The sequence below is a fragment of the Vanessa tameamea genome, chromosome 6, assembly GCF_037043105.1.
Source record: "Vanessa tameamea isolate UH-Manoa-2023 chromosome 6, ilVanTame1 primary haplotype, whole genome shotgun sequence".
NCBI lineage: Eukaryota > Metazoa > Arthropoda > Insecta > Lepidoptera > Nymphalidae > Vanessa > Vanessa tameamea.
The window spans coordinates 13,031,775-13,055,044 of NC_087314.1; the positions used below are offsets into that span (position 1 = coordinate 13,031,775).

Consider the following 23,270-nt stretch of genomic DNA (forward strand, 5'->3'; position numbering starts at 1 on the left):
TTAAGTATATTATGATATTTATTACCGAACAAGCCTTAGTATGGTGTTTCTTAGAATTTAAACAGGATCACCGAGAGTTAATTTTAACTAATACGTTAAGATTACCGTGAATGTATTTAACCTACTTTTATAATTTTGTTCTGTAGTCGTATTTATATAGTTTAATATCGTTGAAACAATGAACCAAGTGAGACTTGTAGAGTTGTTCTGTAGGAACAAACATGGTCGTCTAAAGTCAGAAACATATTGTAAAATTAATTGTAATAATATTTATAGCATTAAATTAACACACGGATCAAATAGAGTAAGTCGCTTTTCACCATTTTGCGAGTGAGATAAGGAGTGATTCTTCCCAGAATACTTTAGTCCTCTTAGTATTATAAGAGTTTTGTTAATTTAGATATATAACATACAAGGACATGAAATTCGATTGTTACCTCAATAGTCTATCGTAACTGACTATACAGGTTGGCCGGCTTGTTGTATCTGGGCTCATTCCTCCTCCCTATTTTGACGAGCAGGTAATAGAAGCTCCATTCTACCACGACGCACCAATGCAGGTTCGTAGATAGAAAATTGGTTGAATTTCAATGACATCTGCAAGTTTTTTTACAATTTTTTTCTTGACCGCCGAGCACAAGATGACTTATAAACATAAATCAAGCACGTCATGAAAATTAAGTGACTGTTGCAGTATTTTCCCTCTCTCTCAAGTCTTAGGATCAACAGATTTACGTACTTACTGTGATATAAATACTGCCAATAACCAAACTTCAGCCTATTTCTACTGAAACCACTAATCCCTTCTTTTGTACGACACGTGGCCAAGGACTATAGGATATACAGCTATATAAGCAACATACCAACCACACCAATGAGTTCTCATTACATGCCCATAATTGAACACGGAGGGGCGCGCCCTCCTAAGGGAAGAGTCACATATTGCTGCTTCGCGGTAGAATATATATCAAGTGGGTGGTAGGTGTACCTACTCAGATGACTCAGACTATTATCTCCGATGTTTAAATCAACTCAATGTCGTTAGTATTCTTTACAGAGAAAGAAAAAGACAGATTACAACATATACGAGTATATACTATATACAGTTAACTCTTATATAACTATTATGATAGAACTTCACGTTCATTAGGGTTCGAGCACGCGCCCTAGTTTCGCATAGGTGCAATGTTATGAATATAGAAATTGATATGATATTAATTCAAGGTATACCCCTAGAGCACTCAGTGATAATGTTGCTTTTCATTAGTGTTTTTAGAATTTTATTTTTAGTTCCGGATATTTACCCCCTACGTATAAACAAATAAATTTTACCTCTTTAGTAAGTAATATTAGTTAGTTTAGTTTTTTTTATGTGATCGGTGGCAACCGACCAACACCGGGGCGCTTTCAGGTGCGTTGCCGGCCGTTGAGAAAGGAGTACGCTCTTTTCTTGAAGGTTCCCAAGTCAAAATAAATTTAAAACTACCACAGGTGTAGATTCTACCGAGAAGAACCGGCAAGAAACTCACAAGTATATATATAAGCAGACTTTTATATATTCTCCTCATCTAAATTTCAAACAAATACATAAAATTCAAATTAGACGGTCGACTCCGCCCGTTAATTAAAATTCTTCTTGGTTGCTTTCAAATAAATTATCAAGAATTTATAGTATCTTCTGATACTTTTTTTGGACGAACGGCGCACACTAACAACGTTGGTGGCTCCGAATTGAAGGTGACACCTTTGCAAAATACCGATCCCTGAAGATAAGGTTCTTATAATTCGAAAATAGATCGTGAACGGCCTTACGATAGATCTGGATCAAACGTCCAAGGGACCAATTCTAATAATTCATTTATAAAGATTACGATACGTTTCCGAGTCTATTTCGAACTAACTCGTAGTGTTAATAAAGAAAAAAATCGGTATCATTTAAAAACTTTACGATTCGATTACGATAAAGGGACAATTTATTTGTAGAATTTTCTCCCGGTTTGTTTAAGCCGCTGAAATTATCATAAAGTATTAACAATCAGATTTACGGTATTTTAAAGCCTGTCCAAGGTGTCAAACGTAATCAAACGTAGAGAAAATTATACTTTTTCTAGTGGGCTCTAATAAATAAAAAAAAAATGTTTTGGATTGTAAATTGGTAATACTTTGGTAAGGGAGTTTATAAATAATAATGATAAATGTTCAAACATTGGGAATCGGAAATTGTATGACGACGTTTGGCTATTCTCTATTACATTGAAAATTGTACACAATCAAAAATATATGGCAAAAAAGTTTCCCGGAGTTTCTTTACCCGGTTCGCAGTTCAAGATACATTTTTTTCCGAATCGGTGAAAGTTTTTACTTCGACTGTTAATAAAAAAACTTCTAAACTGAATAAAAAAGAATTTAATTAAATTCATATACTTCATGCAATGCATCAAATGCATCAAATGCAAAATCATAATCAAAATATACTTTATTCAAGTAGGCTTTTACAAGCACTTTTGAATCGTTATTTAACAAACTATATTAAGTAAAGCTACCACCGGTTCGGAATGTAGATTCTACCGAGAAGAACCGGCAAGAAACTCAGTAGTTACTTTTTCAACATCTAAAAATACAGTCACGTTAGTTAAATACAATTATGTAAATGTATGTTATATATCCTGCCTGCAAGTCAACAAGCATTAACTCCAAGCTTTTTTATCATCAATATAATCTTGTATCGAATAATATGCCTTCTTTACCAATGTATTTTTTACAAATGCGATCGAATTCTCAAGTCTCAGAATTTCTTCCGACACATGGGAGCAACATCATAATGTTTTCCTTCAGCGCATAATATAATTTATAACGTAAACACAAATATAGCACTTAAGACTAATAGTCTAACGTTCTATTTAGGCTACAAATGAACTCATTCCGATGTTATTAGTCGGCATATAAGTCAATATTGATCGGAAATTGTTAATGTTATTGTATGTTTAAATCGAAATTGTTCTAAATAGCAGTTAAACACGTTGCGTTGTTGCGATGCGTCAGTGTCACGAGATAAAGGCGAGAGTACTCATATTATACTAAACCCCTACCACTTGTGCTAAATTCTCATAAAATTGTCGCTTTAAATTCGTGTAACTAAGCACTTGTTTTACGGTATGTTCGGCTTCCGTAAAACAGTAATGCGATTATTTAAAGGCCGCGTCAAATCGTGTGACTGAAACCTTGTGTACGTATAAATACGGAGTGTTTTTCCAGATAACTTTTAAAAACCGTAACGTCTAATAGTGGTTCTTCGATATGTGTGCTTTTTAATAGACGATCACAATCTTAAAGCATAAGATTTTAATCGATGTTGAATGACACTCCCATTTAGAAACTCTGAGAATTATTGTGACCATAATTCAATTTAATAGACCCTGTAAAGATGACAACAGTAACGTTTTTGAAGATAGATTAGATTTAAATCATTTATAAATGTCATAATTACGAATAGTTTTAACAAATCACAATATGGACTGTGACTCGAACTAAAGTCGAATTAAACAATACTAGTTTTACGAGTTGCAACGGTAGTGTTAGCACCGTCGGAGTTATATTTACTAGCAGGCGTGAAAGAGATTAACCACACTCGACCTACCCACCCGACACCGCACGTAGGTGTAGTGTGAAATTTTAGAATGAACATTTCTTTTGAATACGTCTTGAATCGCGATGACTATGAAAAGTATTAACGTATTATAAAGGAAAACTGTCGGTATCGGTTGCTTTTAATACAATTCAAAGTACAGTCTTTATATTGGAAACGGAATATTTATTATATTAAGACTATATGAGTTTTTTTTGAGGTTGAGGAAAAACACATTGGTTTCGATATAATTCAGTCTGTCTTTTATATCAATCAACCTTATTCTTAACAGTGTATAATATAATATGTATAATATCAATGGTTTAACGTATCAAATGGAACAGGTTTATGAAACTTCAGCTACAGCGTTCGAAGGCTGTCAAGTGAATGCAACACAGATTATTTTTCTTTTTCCCCACTCAAATAGTCAAATCGAATGAAACTGTGAAAAAATGGCCAACTACCAAACTCGGGATAGGTTCTTTTAAATTATTTGTGAGAAAAACTCAATTACTTTTCCTCCAGGATTGAACTACACGCTTATGAACGTACCTGTTTATTTAGTATGATGATGATGATGAATGTCCTATGTCCCCTAGATGGGACAGAGGGCGTCCACAGATGTCCTCCATCGCGATCGGTCTTGAGCTTCACGCTTCACCTCGCTCCACGTCATTCCGATGCTCGTCGCCTCTGCCAACACGGAGCGTCGCCAGGTTTGACAGGGTACTTTTCCCTTGGGGACTCCAGTTCAAAGCTTGTTTGAGAATATGTAGGTACCTATATATTTAATATGTAGGTACCTATATTTACAATCAAAGCGCTCTCAATATCATCAACTTCATAGTGGAATATACCACGCCATTTAACTTGAACAATTTTGTTCTTTTCTTTTTCAATATCTTCTTAATATGATATAAAGCCGCAGACTCTGGGCTCAAAACCCAAATCTCGACGGTAAAAAGTTATTGTGTTTTTGGATCTATATAAAAATTCTCAATAACAGTCCGGATTCTAGAAGTTAGAAGTGTGTACACCCCCGTGCCTAGGAAAGAACGTATAGCCTTTGGTCCTGCACCTGAACTACTTCCAGGTGTTTCGGATTTTCTGTCCCATCGGATTATGAGATTGAAAATAGAGAGTGCATCTGTGTGCGCTCCGTCGGCCGATCTCCCTTGAATGTGTCCACCGTTGCCCAAACCAGTCAAGTCACAACAGCAACAACAACCACTTCTTAACGACATTTTGTTTTACATGCTGTATATACTTTTAATTATTATATAAATAAAAAAGTCAGTAGGCATGTTTAATCTGATACGTAACAATAAGCACGTGTACTTGTTAGTTCTCTATCATATGTAACAAATTTAAAAAGTTATCTATATAATGATATATGACAATATCTCTTCGTAGTATATAAAATTATATATTAAAGTCAAGGCCAAATTAAACATATTAATCAAATTATAGTCCTATAGGATATAACGAGTTTATCTGTTCTCTATTTATTCAATTAAAATGTGTCAATTTATTTACGTCGCCTAATAATTGTTATAAATATTATTTGACTATACAAATGTTTATCTCAACCAAATACGATATTACCCAATGGGGACTATGTTATTCTATCAAAACATCTCTTGTTGAAGAAAGCGATTGGAGATTATTCCGCACGCGGTGCCAGGCCATATAGCTTCTCATCAACATGAAAATTAACCAAAACGCACAGTGACAACTGTGACTGATAATGAAAACTCCGTGATGTTTATACGAATATGAAACCATCACTTTTAGAGATTTGTATAATTAGATCAATAAATAGTTTTATAAAAGCAATTCTCAGTTTATTTTATTTTTGTCCGTAATATAAATATATTATTAGTTATTATCAATGTAACTATTATAACAAAACACTTTATTAATAGACAGGGAAAATATCGTCGCTAGAATACAAATGTCTCTCATACGTCATTCGTATTTCCCGTTTTACAAATCGTATCAGTTTGTGACTAAAATCCTCGTTCAATTATTTTTATGTTGACAGATTGAAGGAATTCTCAATTAGATGTAAAATAGTAGTCGACGCCCGCGGCTTCGCTTGCGTTGTAATATCTAGCCTATATCGTTCCTTAGAGTTTAAACTTGTTTCATATTAAATTTAATTTAATTCGGTTCAGAGGTTTGGCTGTGAAAGAGCAACAGACAGACGGAGTGACTTTTGTATAGATAATTTATTAATCAGTATAGATTCAAATAATTAGAAAGCGGCACATAGTCTACTAGCTCGCATCCCGCTGGTATATCGATGTTATGTCCGTATTCATTGGTAACGATAAAACTTGCATGTTTGAGAGGCAAACTTCTACTGCTTTCAAACCGTTCCGCCTCCTTCTCGTGCTGAAAAGAGATATGTTTCCAGCGGCCTATATGAGAGTCGGGAGTCACGAGCGTTAAAGTAATTTATTTTATTGTCAATGTCTAGAAGCGGTGTTAATGACTTGCCGTCACGTGACTCATTTTTTCGACTGCCATCTGAATCTACCTAGACTGAATTTTACCAATGATTAGGATCATTCCACATCCCGGACCAGTACCGACTAACGCCCCAAACTGCATTGACAGATTTCTTTAATGTTAATGAAAAGGCAAAATCCTGCGTCGAATATGACTTCTCGATTCGTTATAAATCAATACCGAATAATATTCGAATGTCCAAGCGACTCGCAAACATCAGTTATAAATCGAATACATCGATAATAATCATTATCAAGCAGATAAATATCGGTGTCGTACGTCGAGCTGAAATTATGACAATTTTGACAATTACATACTTAACAAGAAAACCAACGAGGGTGGCCGATGACTCCCGACGGGAGAGTAGTCCACTTCACGATTAAGTCCCGCTTCTTATAATACATTCATAGCGAAATATTTTGTACAATTAAACTAAGTATCATTTATTCTTTGTCTATTTATTAAAAAAATATTCTGTAAAATTTTATTATTACTATGTATAAATGTTTTTATAACCTCCATATAAATTATAGTCAAATAATTATATATATAAATTTATATTGTGATATTGATGTAAAAGTTTATATGAAAAAAAATCTTTATACTTGCATTAAAATAAATTCTCATATTGAAATCATAGTTGTGTAAAGAAGTGACGTTAATTTGTGTGGGATATCGAAATAAAAAAAAAAGTTTAATTTCGTATAAAATTTCAAAAAAAATTAAAGTAGAGCAACATTCACCTAGTGACTTAACATCTCATAATTGCGCAGAAATGCAATGAAGACATTATTGTCCAGAATTAAAATACCCTTTGAAATAAAATTTAATACATTACATTTAATAATAATATTATTAATGTTTTTTTAAATAATTGTGAATACACCATGACGTCATACTAAGGTATTGTAATACGAGTTTAAATAAAATTTTATTTACCCGATTAATAATTGACTAATAAAATATTTATTAATAAAGAAAATAAGTACACTTAGCAAAGAAATATTAAGTAAGTATTTATTTAATAATGTCATTTATTTATTCGTTAGTATATTATATGTAAGAAATATGATTATTGTAAATCGTTGCACATAAATTGAAGCAGTGATATATTTTAAAGTATTAATTTTAATGTTATAGTGTTAAGAGCAATTGTAATTAATATTAAATGCTTAATAATATACGTTTTTATCTGAATATAGATTAATAATAAATTGGATAATATAGCTTCTGAAACAATCAATAGTTCTTTGCTCAAAAATTTTTTTATTATAAGTGTTGCTTAGAAGATCTGTCACAGAAGTCACATACTATCAGTAGCTATATCGCTGACTTGTCTGTATGCCGAAATTCAATTTTCTAGTACATTGTTTTGATTTATCTCTTAAGTTTTAGGCATCATTAGCCATCTAAACGCACATATAGTAAAACTTAAGATTTTATAAGATAATATTAAATTGAAATCTGCAATCATTTTGGAATGTTGATTATAATCGAAAAGATGCGGCAAAATACTCACCAGCAACGGCAAGTTATTCTTCGTTCAATTAAAGACCATATATATTTTAATAAAATACAATTTAATTTATACAAACTATCTAACAAATACTAATTCCGCAGTTTTTACTATCCATATTATTTTGTATTTATCATGAATGTATTTTTTTATATATTAAAATTTAAGCGAATTAATTATTTAATTCTAAAAATGGAGCCACAAAACTATGTGTATAACTCAAATAAATTATATTATTTTTAAGATACAAAATTATAAAGGTAAGTTTATTAGGATTTAATCCGAAACACCTGGTGGACCTTGAACAATAACTCCAAAATAAAACAATAGTTTAAAATCATCAACATCTGTTACACCGATAAGCATATCTTTTGTATCGAAACTTTTAGTACTCACCTACAATTGCAGAAGTTGAAAATTTAAACAGATACAAAAACAAACCAAAAAGGTTTTTAGTTCAAGTTTATATATACATTTAATGTAACTACCACGTTGATCTTGTGTTTAGCTTTTAAGAGCAGATCAAGAGGTTCTGGTATTTAATCTTGGGTCAATACAAAACCCAACTGTTGACTATGTATAAGAAGGTGTAATGCTTCTATATAGAATAAAGGAATTTGAGTTTGAATTGGTATTACATGTTCTTCAATACAATTTAGTACATCGCCGTTCTAATATAAACTGTTTTTATTATGAATATGTTTGGATGGTTATTTATTTTTAAATTTTAGATACGTCACGTGTCTCTGGAAAACTATACAAGCACAAAATAAGTATAAATATATTTTTTACTTGGTGATAGGACTTTGTATAAGCTCGTCTAGGTAAATACGACTCACTCGTCATATTTTAATACTTAGTATTGTTATGTTCCGGTTTGAACATCTCAGTTTCCGAGGTTGGTTGCGCATTGACGGTAAGGAATAGTTATTTCGTTGTTTACAGCACAATACCATAAAAATATAGTTTGTACGGATTGTAAATCTTATGAAATAAATATCAAATATGGAAACGTATTTTGTCTTTTATTCTCAATTGAAAAGGAAGAAATCGCGAAGTATATTTTCTTTTAATTTGTAGGTAGATGGACTACCCAATGTGACATTGATGGTATAGGGTTGTCAAGACAAACAGATATCGGAAATATCAATAATTTCTAATATCCCAATGGCATCAACCTTAGAAACGAAATAGTTATGTTCCTCATGATTGTAATTACACTTGCTCTTCAAACCGGAACACAACAATACTAGGTAGAGCTACTTAACGATATAAAACGTAATGAGTAGTGTTACCTACCCTAATGGGCTTGTACGAAGACCTACCAGCAAGTAAAATAAATATTTCTATATTATTAATAATTACTTTCACGTGTTAACAACAAAAGGTATTAACACATCGACTAAATACTACAAAACCTTTAACGTAGGCTGATCTTTTGTTGCTTAGATAATATTTTTTAACTAATCGGTGCCTTTTTTATTTGAAACAGGTAAAGGTGTTAGTTATTTTGGTTGTCACACTGACGAAAGTATTTATAAATTCGCCGGTAAGATCAGTAGTAAGTAATCAGTAAGATTATAAATATTATAGAAGTATTCACTTTTGTAGTTTTGTGTATGTTACTTACTATATTTACTCGACATCTCACGGATACAAATAAGGTCGCATACAGCAGTGTGAGTGGAAGAATTCACTTCATGTCTCACTTGTGAAATATTCACAACCGACTTACGATATTCACACAGGAATACCGTAAGCCGTTTGTCAATATTATAATTATCGCATACGGCATACTGATATTTCACGCAAACTCACCGATGAACCGATGAACACGAGTTCATCGGTGAGTTTCGAGTTTCTTCTAAGAGAATAGTTCTACAGACATCCCTTGTGCCTTTAGTTGCATTGACTCAGTCACCTTTAAATGGAATAAAACAATATTTAGTTCGCTGTTTGCGGTAGAATTTAATATGATTAGTGGGTAGTACCCATACGGACTTATACAATACTCTATCAAACCTATCACTCAGTAGACATAGGAAATTGGCGGTTTGACGATGACATCTCCTTAGCCACCCAACCATCCAATTTGGGTTTTAAGGTATGAATACTTCTTGCAGTGATAGTGTTAAGAGTGAAGGTCATCTGACTTGCAGTCAATTGGCTCTTTAAACGTCGACCTTTTCAAATAAATTAATAAAAAATACATCATATCGTCTGTTAGGGTAATTTAAGTCACTGAAAACCAAACTACCGTTTTTATAAAATTATGCTTAATAACATTACGTTTACTCGACTACATAAACTATTTATTTGTAGTCTTAAATGTAAATACGAACACAAATTTTTTCACCAAATATTACGAGATCTATGACTAATACATGAAAAAAAATCATTCAATTTGTATTACGTGGCGGTGTGACTGGCTGCCTGAATGCACGTGCGTCCGATGATTTACACCTGATGACACAATTTAGCCAAACTTTTAGAAACCTTGAAACTATTTCGACCTTAAATCTTGTACGTGTTAAGGTCGAATGTTGCTTGCAATATTACTTATCTTTAAAAAAATCTGTTATTCATTTTCGTGTAAAAAATGTTTCTCACACTGTTCATTCATAGCGAAGTATGAATGGGCGCTACCTGCACTAAGTAAAGTATTTAAGGGTGTCGGTGTGGGCTGCCTTTCCGCTTATATTTTTGTTTGCTTTTTTCTACTTGCAGTCCGGATGTGCAGCAAATTGGCGTTGACCGTTAGGTCGTACGCTAATTAGAGTTCCGTAAAAATTTAAAGGTAAATTATTCTGACGAACTAAATTTGTTACGATATTGATTAATGATGGTCAAATAAAGTTTTTACTTGAGTATAAGTCAAGTAACAACTTGTAATTGTATGAACGAGAAACATAGGCATCCAATTTTTACGAGAAGAAAGTTTGACGCTTATTCCACAGTATGCAGATGCGGATCTGTCGAAACGAACTGTCGAAAGCAGCAATCAGCGTTTAAAAGCCAACATTTTCTAAACTATTTGGACATGAGTTTCAAATTACGAAATAAACTTTATATTCAAACCTATTCAATGGTTTTGGCCTAAAGTATATTCGAAGTCCTATAAAAATATATGTATACTTCTATGACATTGAAATTATATTATTTTACAAACATAAAAGTCATCAATTCAATATATGTACGGAACCGTTGCAAAGTTAAATATTTTCGAACTTAACAGAGGATACTGTGGGATATTCTTGATATACCTGTCTATTTTAAGAAGGATTACTCGTAAACAAATTGAAGTTTTAGAATCTTTGCATATTTGTATTTGTCAAAACACGTATACTATTTAAATAATTGTTTTTACTTTCTAAACTGTATAATTGTTTATTGACTCCTTAAATATAACTGGTGGGAAAACATTGTTTTTACACGACTAGCCAAAAAAGGAGTTTATTGTTTTAACTGTTCATATGATATGACATGTTGTATGTGACTTTCTTTATTAACTCGTAACGATTAAATACCTATACAGGTTTGTATGTAGTTATAATCCATACATTATCCCGAATGACACAGATTATAAATGTTTGTTTAAGGTAAAATATTGTTTATTATTTATGGATACTGAAATGGATCAATTTTAACATAGAAGTTGATTAGATTAATGATGATGTCGATTGTTTGATCTCTTAGTATAATATATATAAACAGGGTTATTGGTAATTCGACGTATTCCCGTTAGGAGGTGATAGGGGTGACTATTTGCGATAATTTTAACCCCCATATGCATTATGCAAAAGTGAACCATTTTTGAGTTAAAAATCTAAAAAACGCGATAAACAAATAATGGAAATTGAAGTATTATATAACTAATAGTTCTCTCGAGGACATTTAGTTAGTAGCCTACATTTAAATTGTATCGTGTTATCGTGAAATAAACATTTTTTATATTTGTTAAATGGTAATTATGAATATAATATTGTTATTACTGGCTTGTTTGTTATTTACCTGCATGTTATTTCAAATTTATTTTCAGAACTTAGTTATGTGTTAATGAAATATAAAAGTACAAACAATTTCAATACACGTGACAGGAATACAATTTACTTTGTGTTAAAATGTTAATTTAAAAAAAATGCACTCGATTGACCTTGAAATTGAAGTTTCACCGGGTGGGTTCAAGCAGGTGCTACTTCAAAAAATTGTCATTATTTTACAATAAACATAAACTCATTATTAATATTAATACTTATATCATATTTATGATAATGTTTTAATTAGTACAAAAATAACGATAAAAACTTGTAAGGCTACGACTCTACGCGCTACGTACCGTAGACGCGGCTACGCGAGAAAGTTACACGAAAACCTTCGCTACGACGTCTGAGTTTTATGCAGTAACAATGAAAATATACTTTAATATAATTGCAATAAGAGCTATCTTAAGTTGATCGACAACATCTATAAAGTGTCATAATAATCCTATTCTTAGTATAATATAATTATTCTGTGATCTTTGTCACTTATATTATAAAAAATGTAAATATGATACAAACATTAATTAATGATTTCTTGCTTAACCATTTAAAAAAAAAAAACTTCTTAATACGAAAACAGTTTGTGTTAATATTATTTTATTATTAAATTTATTTTTATAATTAATATTACATTTATATTAAATTAATATAATAATTATCCTCGTTGCTATTTCAAATCATCAAAGTAGTATCATCATAGTTTTTCCAAGTTATTTTCGAAAGATCGAAGCCCATCAATCTCACTTAAAATAGATAGCTTCTGAATATTCCTTCTTAGAACTGCCAACCCGGATCTGGATAACACAGATTCATGGCTCATATATTAATAATATTAGCAAACAGCGACTCAATACGTTATTATTTTATTTGTAATAATATCCTTATAATGTTAATTATATTTATGAATATAATATTTTATAAATAAATCTACAATTTATTATCTTCTTCAATAGAAATTTAAAGGAAATCATATTGTTTTAAATTAACTATTTTGAAGTTGAATAATTTTATTAAAAATTTATATTTATACACTGCTCAATCATGAAATAATGTAAATAAAAATATATCGTAAGATAAGCCCCACTTCAATGGTATAAATATAGGTACGCCATAAATTAAACATAACTACGCGCGAATAAAAACACCTAGTACGACATCAACTAACGTTACACGTCTCGTAACTCGTAACGGATAAAGGCACCGGCACCCGCAGAGCGCACCCCGATCAGGCGCTAACCCACCGCTAATTACAATCGAGAGCTCGCAAATTAATCATCTCACGAGATAAATCGGCGCGTGCCCGCTGCCCGCACACTGCACAGTACCGCGAGTCGCGACTATTTCGGTGTAGGCGGGGCGTGAATCAGCGGCGGGTCCAGTCGCGCCCCGGCTGCCGACGTGCGAGGGTCGCACGAGTGAGCGACGCGCGAGCGCTGCGATGGCGCGATGAAGACGTGCGGGCGCGCGGCGTTTTGCTGGGCCCTGCTGTGCCTCGCTGGCAGCCTGGCGGCGCCGCGCCGCCTCTACTGCGAGCGGGCGGACGTCGCCTGGCGCGCCTACCGAGCCCCCGCCGCCTTCGAGGTGCGCGTGCAGTCGCTCGCCAGGGACGCCGCCACCGTGCAGGTGCGCCGTGTCTTCCACCGCCAGGGCCGCTGGCCCCGCGAGGATGCCATTATCCGCCTCAAGCTGCCGCAGGAGGCCCTCGAATGTGCAGGACGTTTCGAAGTGCCCCTACAGAATCGAAAGAACTATATCGTGTTCGCGGAGAGGAGAGGCCACGCCGCGGTGGCGCTCGGACCCCCTCTCAGAAGGACTGGCAAATTGATTAGGAGGATCCGCGCGGTCTACAAGGCTGGTTACAGTGAGTGTTTTGTGTTTTCTAAGTGCATGGAAGTTGAACTCTTCGAATGCGAACACGTGAAGGTATCGTTTGCCACTGGGTTCCTCGAGGTTCGATTGTACATCAACTTCTATGCTGTTGCATGATTAGTTTGAATATCGAATTAACATTAGATATTTACATGTTTTCTGTCTGTGAAGAATTTAATTTTAACTCACGCAATTATTCGGTTTCGCGATCATAGACATTGATAACAAAATAATTTTAATTTATTTTAAAACAGAAAAGCTCTGCACGATGAATATTATATTTAAGTTTAAATTTACGATTTGTAACTAAAGGAGGCCGCACAATGCGTAACATATCACTATGGTTAAAGACACCAATAAATTTAACTGCTAACAAATATGCTATGGCAGGTGTATCGTACGAACAAGTAGCCATTAGGAATCCATTTTAGGTGCAGTGTAAATAATCGAGCGTGGCCACTGTAGCAAAACAGCCACTAAATGTGGGCATTTCGCTCGATCTCATTTATGCACCCTTCATAAGCGGTCAGAAGCATAAGGAAACATATAATTCCTTTCAAACGAGATCGTAACGTTACTATGCGTGTCTTTCGTTAAATCATTCTAGTGCGATAATTTTAATTATGATGCCGATTCCAAGAAAACTATTATATAATTAAGTCACACAAGTCATTGATGATGTGTTCTGCGCTATAGGAATCGATACAATATCTGTTAATGTATTGGGAAAACAGATTAAAGGCGTCGCAACTTCAAGAGCTTTGAACTCGTGAAAATAATTATGCTTCGCGAAACATAAGTGGATTCAAGTCTGTTAAGAAATAAACTGTAATTGTAATTTTGCAAAGAAAAAACAAATATACCGTAAGGTCGCAAATTTCAAAGAAATTAATTGAGAAGAGATATCAAGAATAAATTAAGAAAATTACTCGTACCAAAATTGTAATACGTAAGCAAAAAACTAACTGTTGAGTTATTAACGTGTTTATAATTGTCGGCCTTAAATTTTATTTATAAACACCGAGTTTCGAGTACAAATATCTTGAGATAGATAATTTTTAACTAAATTTTACTATATTATAAAGAAAAATATTTAATTTTAATAACATCCAAAATTTACATAAGTCACTTTAAAAAAAAAAAACGACCGAAAAGTTAGACAAATTTAATCGTGACGAATTACCAGACGTAGAAAATTAAGACGATCCGGAAATATCGGAACAAGTGTAAAAAAAAACTCAGCGCAGGGTTCACGTAAGAGACGTTACGCTACATTTGACAGACAGGCACCGACAGGTATGAACTGGAGCGTGTCATGACGTCACCAACTACGGATCCGATACCATCTATACGCCTCCGCAATCCGCGAATCCAATGTGATAGATGCGTTAGATCGAATCAAGCGAATAGTTTTTGTCTATTGTTTAACTATCATCTCCGCTGAATGCGTAATCAAATAAAATATAGACAAGTCTAATTACTCACAGCACATAAGTATACACTGTAAGTATATACTGATGTGTTTCTAATGTATATTCCAGGGTCATCCTGGTTATATTTTTCTAACCTGTAAAGTTCTTTAAAGTTTAATTACTCATAAGCGAACTGTTTTCGGTAGGAGAGTGGCGCTTGCCGCGATGTTTACGTTCAGCGTTCGGCTGTTCAAAATGTTTATCTATCTGGATGTTATCCGTCGTTTTTCCTTTGTTAATGTTCTTTCTCTCATTATTGCCTTCTAAATCTTTCTCAGCATAATCTACAGGCCGGTTACACGGTTTATCAAAATTTTACGCATCGAGTACTCATCAAAGATTCCTTTCGATTTCAACTTTGTTTGTGTTTTTTTTTCGGCTTCTTTATAAACATTATCGGATGTGTTTACGATGTTTGAATTTTTAGCATTGTTGTCTATCGAATAATAGAATAGATCGTCAAGTCGTCTGGTGGCATTTAATACGCGAGTCAACAAACTTTGGTATTACTAATTTGCGGATTAGTCATCACTGACTTGATAATAGGCGATAGAAAAAACATTACTGATTTGAATTTTAATAATTTCTATGTCAATTTTGAACTTAATCAATTACCATTTTGTCAGCTTTTTTATATTGACTAAAACTAAAAATAAAGAGTTTCACTTTTAGTGTCAAATAATCTCTGGATTTTTTTAAAGTATATCAGATAATATAAAATAATGAAACACAATATAAAATGTTCGTATAAGATTAGTAAGATCACCGCCTGTAACCTTAACGTTTCAATAAGAAATTAATGAATTATTTTCATATTATGACAACTAAGAACAAAATAATAATATTTGCTCTGATAGTGATTCTATCTCTAATTATTGCGACAATACAAACATTATCTCCATGGGTGCGGTCGACCTTCATTCGAGAAGTCACACGGCGTCTTATTAAAAGCTTTTATTTCATAATGGCGGCGTTACGGGTTGCCGGCTCACCATTATGCTCGACGCGCTCTGCCGACTTTACTGTCCTATCAGAAATATTAACGTACGTTGTTATAATATTTTATATAGCATCAGCTTACACAATTATTTCTTTAGTCTTCGATAATGAAAGTTGCTTTATTTTATTTTATTTCATATTACTATGTTTAATTACTAAATTTTTTACACGCTCATAACAAATATTTAGATCTGCAGCTTCTACATAGTTGAGTTTGCTACATGCCTTAGAATCTTCGATTTCGGATTATTTATTCCAATTCAATACCAATCCTTCAATTTAATAATATAATGTAGGTTTTATATGTCTAACCTATGTATGTCCATTTGTTTCGACATCGATGGTTGGCGTCGAACAATGGCTGAAGTGGAGTATTGGATCGTCCTTGTGATTAACGCGTGCATCCGCACGACATAATAGTCTCGATTCATTGCCTCCTGGTTAATTATGTGTTTTGTACGAGTGGTTAAAATCGAATCGGAGGGAAAATTAGATGAAGTATAAAATAAACCTTATTTTTATTATACCATCTGATTGACATTTTATATTGATGATGGCTTTAGAAATAATTTAAATTAAAGTTCTTTCAAACGACAAAATATTTTATGCGTTTAATTTATACGTCTCTGTTTTATATTATTTTGAAATATTAAGTCATTGTTCGTTATTTTTATCAAATTGTATTTAAAAGAAGCAATATCAATAGATATGTGAATTTAAGCAATCGAAGTTGATGTCACCCATAAATGGACATTTTGACGAAATTCCTCTCTAAGTATGAAAATTTGATAAACTTCTATAACCAGAAAGATAATTGATTTTAAACACGCGATTTGAATATCGCGCACTTGCTGATTTTGCTAGTCAGAGGTGTTATTTTAAATTTAAATTGCAAATTCCAATTATTTATTTAATAGATGTTATTTAAAAATTTATAACACATTTAAAATTTGACTAAAATGGAATGATTATTTTGAAAAACCGAAGCATTACAATAAATAACATTAGATTTATAATTAAACAAACCTATTTCACAACGCTATCCCCTACGTTTGAGATGTTGAAATTATATAACAGCGATGAAATTTAGTTAAAATAGTTTTTTGAATGGGTCATTAATTTATGAACTCTCATATATTCGCCGCGTGGAATTCTCGGCCGACACTAACGTCGGATTGGTATTTTTGTGTTACGATTAAAGCTCTGCTACATGCTCGAGTATCACGTCGAGCTTATACGAACCCGTTTGCACAGATAAACGCGTGCGTGTAAACGGCTAAAAGTTAACTCGCATAAATCCTATTTGCGGCTAATTTAATTGTTGTAATAACAAAAATTTGAGGCATACGTGTAGTAATGTAAATTTATTACCTCACTGCTAAACAACCCAAAGCTTACCTTATATCTACGTGTAGTAAATTAAATGTACGAACCTATGCAAATGTCGATGCGTTTAGGTAAATCATGAAATGTCCATTAAATAAACTGCTAATGAAAGTATGTATTCCTGGCTCTTCCCAAGAATTGAATAAATTTGTAACTTATTCAACCACTCTCCTTCATCTCATGATGGCTCTACTTTTGACAGCATTTCATCCAACATATACAAATTGGTTCACGATGTTCTTCTTTATCACAGATCAAGAGATCAATTACAAACTCAAATGAAACAAATGATAACTCTGTGGTTTGATTACAATCTCTCAAATGTCTTCCTAAAAAAATGAAGATCCGATGGACCACAACAATTCATACCTAAAGTTATTTATCAGTAATAGTTTCACCTCTTTACTTGTTACTAAATGTCATTTACAACAATTAGATATATATGTACTTTGAGATGAACATGGGACTTGCATGGCTCATTATTCTAAATGTCTGATATGAATATTTTGAGGTAATTACATTTTATTTAACATTATTATTTCGCGGAAAAGTTTTAAGTAGCCATGGTCAAAGGTTACAATGGAGTTACATATACGGTATGGTCTAGTAACTGTAAAGAAAGGAAATTATATATTAGTAGTCATAGAACTGTCTGCTACTTAACGTAAACAGAAACGGCGAAAAATTTCAAACTAGTAAACAGTGTATAAGATTTTACAGTGCGAAAGTGTAAGCAATGGGGTAGTCTTTCTTCGGCAAATCATAATATCTTTATCGATAGGAGAGTGACGCGAGACCAACGACTTAACGAGCTTTCGGGTGTACAACGATACCAACTAACGCTGTTAGAGTGGCTGGTGCGAATTTTTTAACCGAAAACGTAATATAATATGTATATTTACCTGACGTGAATTGATCGTCCATTGTTTTCATTTGATTTGTGTACGGACAAACAATCACTACATTATTGTAAAACAGAGTTAAACCCGCTGTCTGTCTGTCTGATCGCGATTAACTCAAAAACTGCCTAACTGATTTTCATAAGGTTTTCGCCAGTGGGCGCCAGTGGGTGGTGATTTGTGAGAAAGGCTTAAACTTTGTATAAATTGGCTGAAACATGACGATGGTCGTTGAAGACGTCGGAAGAAAATATGCCGTCTGGAAGCTTCAGAGACCTCAATAGAGAGTTTCGATATAAACGTTTTATTTAGACCCTTTACTACCAGTGAGACGCCAGGCATAATAATTAATTTTGTTATTGAATTAATTTTATTAAAAACCAAAAGCAACGTATGGTACGTAAGTACCACAATCACTTACGTATATTGTGAAGAAATATATAACGACTGTATTAAAGGTTTAGTAAGGCCACAGATTAATTTCTTGTTCTGGGTTCAAACCCCAGGTCGGGCCGATAAAAAGTTATTGGATAAATCTGTCGAAAAATACTCAGTAACATCCCAACGTCTGGAAGTTGGAAGTCAAACTCAAACTCAAATTACTTTATTCAATAAAGAAGCATTATACTTACTTATTGATAGTCAAATTAAACACTACCACCGGTTCGGAAAAGAAAATACCCTGACCTGAGAAGAACCGGCGAAAGAAACTCAGCGGGTCTTTTTTTTTTGTCAATTAAATTAAGTACATATATTGAATATGAATAGAAATATCCAGGAGGCGATCGTTTCATTCCCAAGGTGTTCTATCAATCATAAACTCACTAATTGTATAGTACCCTTTCGCAATAAGCGTTCCTTAACAAAATTTTTAAATATGGCAGCAGCATTTTGAACACTTTCTAGAAGTATCTACACTCCCGTGCCACGAAAAGCAATTAAAGTCGTTGGTCTTGCGCCTGAACTCTATTCGGTCACGTCGGATTTGCCGTCCCATCGGATTATGCGAGTGCACCTGAGTTGGCGCACTAACTTATGCTTATGACCTGCGTCGTTGACTGGTCTCCCATGAGACTTTCAATGTTCCACCAACCTGATCTCATTTAAAATATTATGTTTTTTCGTGCTGTAATTACACTAACTCAGCCTTCAAACGGCACCAAAGCTGTACAAAATATTGATGATTTTTGGTAGATTAACTGGTTAGTGACTTGTAGCTTCCCAGGCGAGAACACATTTTATGTGCGAGGTATCAAAATGATTTTTCATGATTTAAATTACGAAAATAAACTAATCCGCCCAGACAAGATGGCGTGAATTTTCTTATTTGTCGACTAGAAATTTCCTACGTCTAGCCCGGTGCTATGAATAAACATTTGAGTCACGTCAAGTAAGTAATGTTTCGGTAAAATGCAATTCTTTAAATTAAGATCTCGTTGCCGTGCCAACCGCCTCAGACGGACGAGAATGAGGCATTCTATATAGGCTGATTAATTACACTATACGAACGTTAAATACTAAATTTAAGAAGTCACCTCTGTTGAAAGCACAGAAAAAACAACAGTGCCTCGTCTTGTATAACGTTGATTTATAGTGTGGAACATTTATATCACTCATTAACGAATCTACCACCAAACATCACTACGCTAGTGAGTCCGTGTAAGGCACAAGGGATATGACATTTTGGATCCCAAGGTTGTCGAAGTATTGACGTTGTAAGGTGTGGTTTGTTTATATATTAGTTAATCTCCAAAGACTAGCGTCTGTGCCCTTGATTAACGTAATTGCCATTTTTTTATCACGACCATTTCGTAGTACAAGGAGCGGTCTATATTCCACGCAGTGCAAGTATATGCATACCACTTACCATCATATTTACATCAGATCGTCTGCCTTTTTAAAATATTGAAAAGATTACTAACAGTATCTAAAACGGGATATTTGCCATGTTTTTTATTTTTATTTGGTGGAGCTCGATATTTCGACATTATCTACGAATGTCTTGTTCACGAGACTTTTAGATACTGTTAGTAATAAAAATAAGCATGTTAATTTAAAATCTTATATTGAAAAAATGTCTACGCCTCCTTTTGCCAAAATGAATTTGAACGTGTTCGTTTAACTGTCAACATGTATCAAAATTAATCATGACCGCGTTGAATTGTGGCAAAGGGCAAGTGTGCTGAAATCGTTAATGTCAAAAATCTTGATACTTGTTAAAGCTTACATAACTTTCATACGTAATTATATAACGATGTAACTCGATAATAAAGGGTACTGCTAGTTAATAACTAATATGCCTACCGTATGCTTGAAAATATCAACAATTATGATATGTAGTTACAAAGAAAGAAATCAGTGGAAAGCGCCAATATCATATTTTTGGAAAATGAGACTTAAGGGAAAAGCTTAAACCTCTTTTCCCAAAGGTACAATTTTGTCGCTTTAGCTTTTCTTCTTTTCCACTGTATGTATATGTATTGTTTACTTACATATAAATCTTTGTACATATAATTCTTCTATACGTGTATGTAACCGAAGTATACCAAAACGACTGGACGAATTTTGATTATCTGGGTAGTTTAGATTGCATACAGTAGATGGCGTTGCGATTTTCCAGGATTTTTTTCACTTCACCCATACGAAGTATAAGGTCAGCATTTCCAACGTTGGAGTAGCTATTTGTTTTTCATAATGAATATCATACTTTGTTCTGTTGAACAAAGTATGATTTTCATAGCTCATACAAGCACTTCTGAATAATTACTTGACTTTAAAGTTTAGTTAGTTTATAATTGTATTATTGATAATTTTCGAAGAGCATCAGACACAATGATACCATGTGCATCGCTTGGATAATACTTGAAAATAGTACAGAAAAAATGCTTTGAACTTAATTAGTGTGTACAAGAAATCGTCTTATGGCTAATTAGCCGTTTCCTCTAGACAAGATTTTAGTATTGGTGTTTAGTCTTATTGGAAACAGAACTAAGTTGAACTAATTTAATGTGTATAACAAAGTTTCTTACAGGATATATCATGAGAGAAATATAATTAATTTCAGACCGTAACTAAATTAACTGGTAATATGAACTGTAGATAGCCCCCACTTCTCACGCACACTCAGATATTATATGTATCTAACGCAAATATAGGTACGGTCTGTATACCTTCACTCTAATAACACAATAGGACGGCGATCCTACATGCCCGGAATGAGTTCAGGCGCAAGACAAACATCTTGTGATTTTTGAAGCACGTATTCTATCTAATATCAATACTTGGTTTGTTTCGATTTGAACGGTGTGTGAGCCAATATACGGCACGAGTCCTAACATCTTAGTTCCCAAAACGTTTTAAGTGGAATTAAATATGTGACGTAGGTCTTAGTGAACTACCGTCGAGGAGCCTATTTGATTTTAAGTTAAAAAATTAAAACACGATTTTTGATCTTACCATTCCTTATTACCGTGTCAAAATGTATTCTACCTGCTTAAAATCACAGCGCAAATTATTTTATTAATACGGTTGTCAACACATTTACAAAAAAAAAAAAGTACTGGGAGCAAAATAAATTCTTTTTCCAAAATCATAATAAAAGTATGTCAATTTCGAAGTCGAGAAGTTCTTTCAATCCCCGGTACTATAATTAAGAAAACGTGATAAATATCAATAAATTGATAATAATCGAGATATATGTACAATCATCAGCCGTTATCCTGCGGTAGGTAGACTGACATTAGCGGCCACCCATACGTAATGAGGCTGTAAGGGCCTTTCACACGGTAAGGCTTGCAAGGCGAACGGTATCGAGTATTTTCTTATCGATGTTAGTTTTCATACAATTTTCCTTGTACGAATTTATATAAGCCTACTTTGGATTTTTTTTTATTCATTAGTATCGGTAAAATTATGAATTTAATATGTTGTCATATAATTGCTTATGCGTAGGCTCACTGTTAAGTGTCTGAACGATAATAAAAATTTATATTTAAATAATTATCAATTTCAACTTGGAGTGTAATCAAAAACTAATATACAAGATTGCAAAGGAATATACGTACATATATTAGATGTAAATATTAACATTATATTCCTTGAATTTTTATATTAGCCTATCAATATATCTTAAACCTATTTTTGTTGATAATTATGATTATAACCCCCAGCAGCCTTCATACGTGTGCCAACAACAAAGTTTCTACATCATCGGATGTGGGCGATATTTCTGATGTATTTCGATAATTTCTACTTTCGGGAGAGGCCTAATTATGTTTGACACAGATTATTGAATTAGCCTAGCTAAGATAGCCTGATCTATTATATCCTAGATCAACCATTAAATTTTTCATAAATATAAATTATTATTATTATTATCATCATCGGTATAACAATATTCAAAAGTACGAACGAAGAGGAACCAGCGTTTATTCTATATAATATAATTAAATTAATTAAAACTATAATTTATTCCTCGAGCTACAAACACACCTTTAAATAAAAACATCGCTTAACCTAATTAAACAATAACAGTCAGGTCAATCTGTCCCACGTCAATACTTACGTCAAATGTTAATTCTGGCAACACAATATCCGTAAAGAAATATATTTATCACTCTAATTCCCGTTCATAAATTTAATGAACGCAAATGATAACCTACGGACGAGATATTGTGTAACTTGTGACCGACTGATGACGATTTCGGTAAAATTTACCACATTGCAAATGTCGAGGGCACAGTTATAAGTCATAGGCGACAGCGTGAGCGAGTAAGCTAAGCTTAAAGGTAAGCGTTGAAATATTAAACAATAAGCTTCCGTAGTGCAATTCTGCACAGCTGCAGATTTGTATTTGAATTTCAAAATATATGAAACGCATTTAAATCCATAGTGAATATCATTAATCAAGCTCTCGACCAATGATATCGCGTCAAATTGCTGTCAAAATCA

The 23,270-nt window shown here is 33.3% G+C and overlaps 1 protein-coding gene across 2 annotated transcripts in view; it reads left to right on the plus strand.

Annotated features, from left to right (window-relative positions):
* Nucleotides 1–13,052: 13,052 nt before the first annotated feature.
* LOC113396415 (protein vein) overlaps nucleotides 13,053–23,270 on the plus strand; it is a 64,971-nt gene continuing 54,753 nt past the window's right edge. For both annotated transcript variants that reach the window (XM_026634334.2, XM_026634333.2), the window contains exon 1: nucleotides 13,053–13,556. In XM_026634334.2, the coding sequence (XP_026490119.1) occupies nucleotides 13,142–13,556 (415 nt within the window). In that variant the 5' untranslated portion in view covers nucleotides 13,053–13,141. The remainder of the gene's footprint in view (nucleotides 13,557–23,270) is intronic.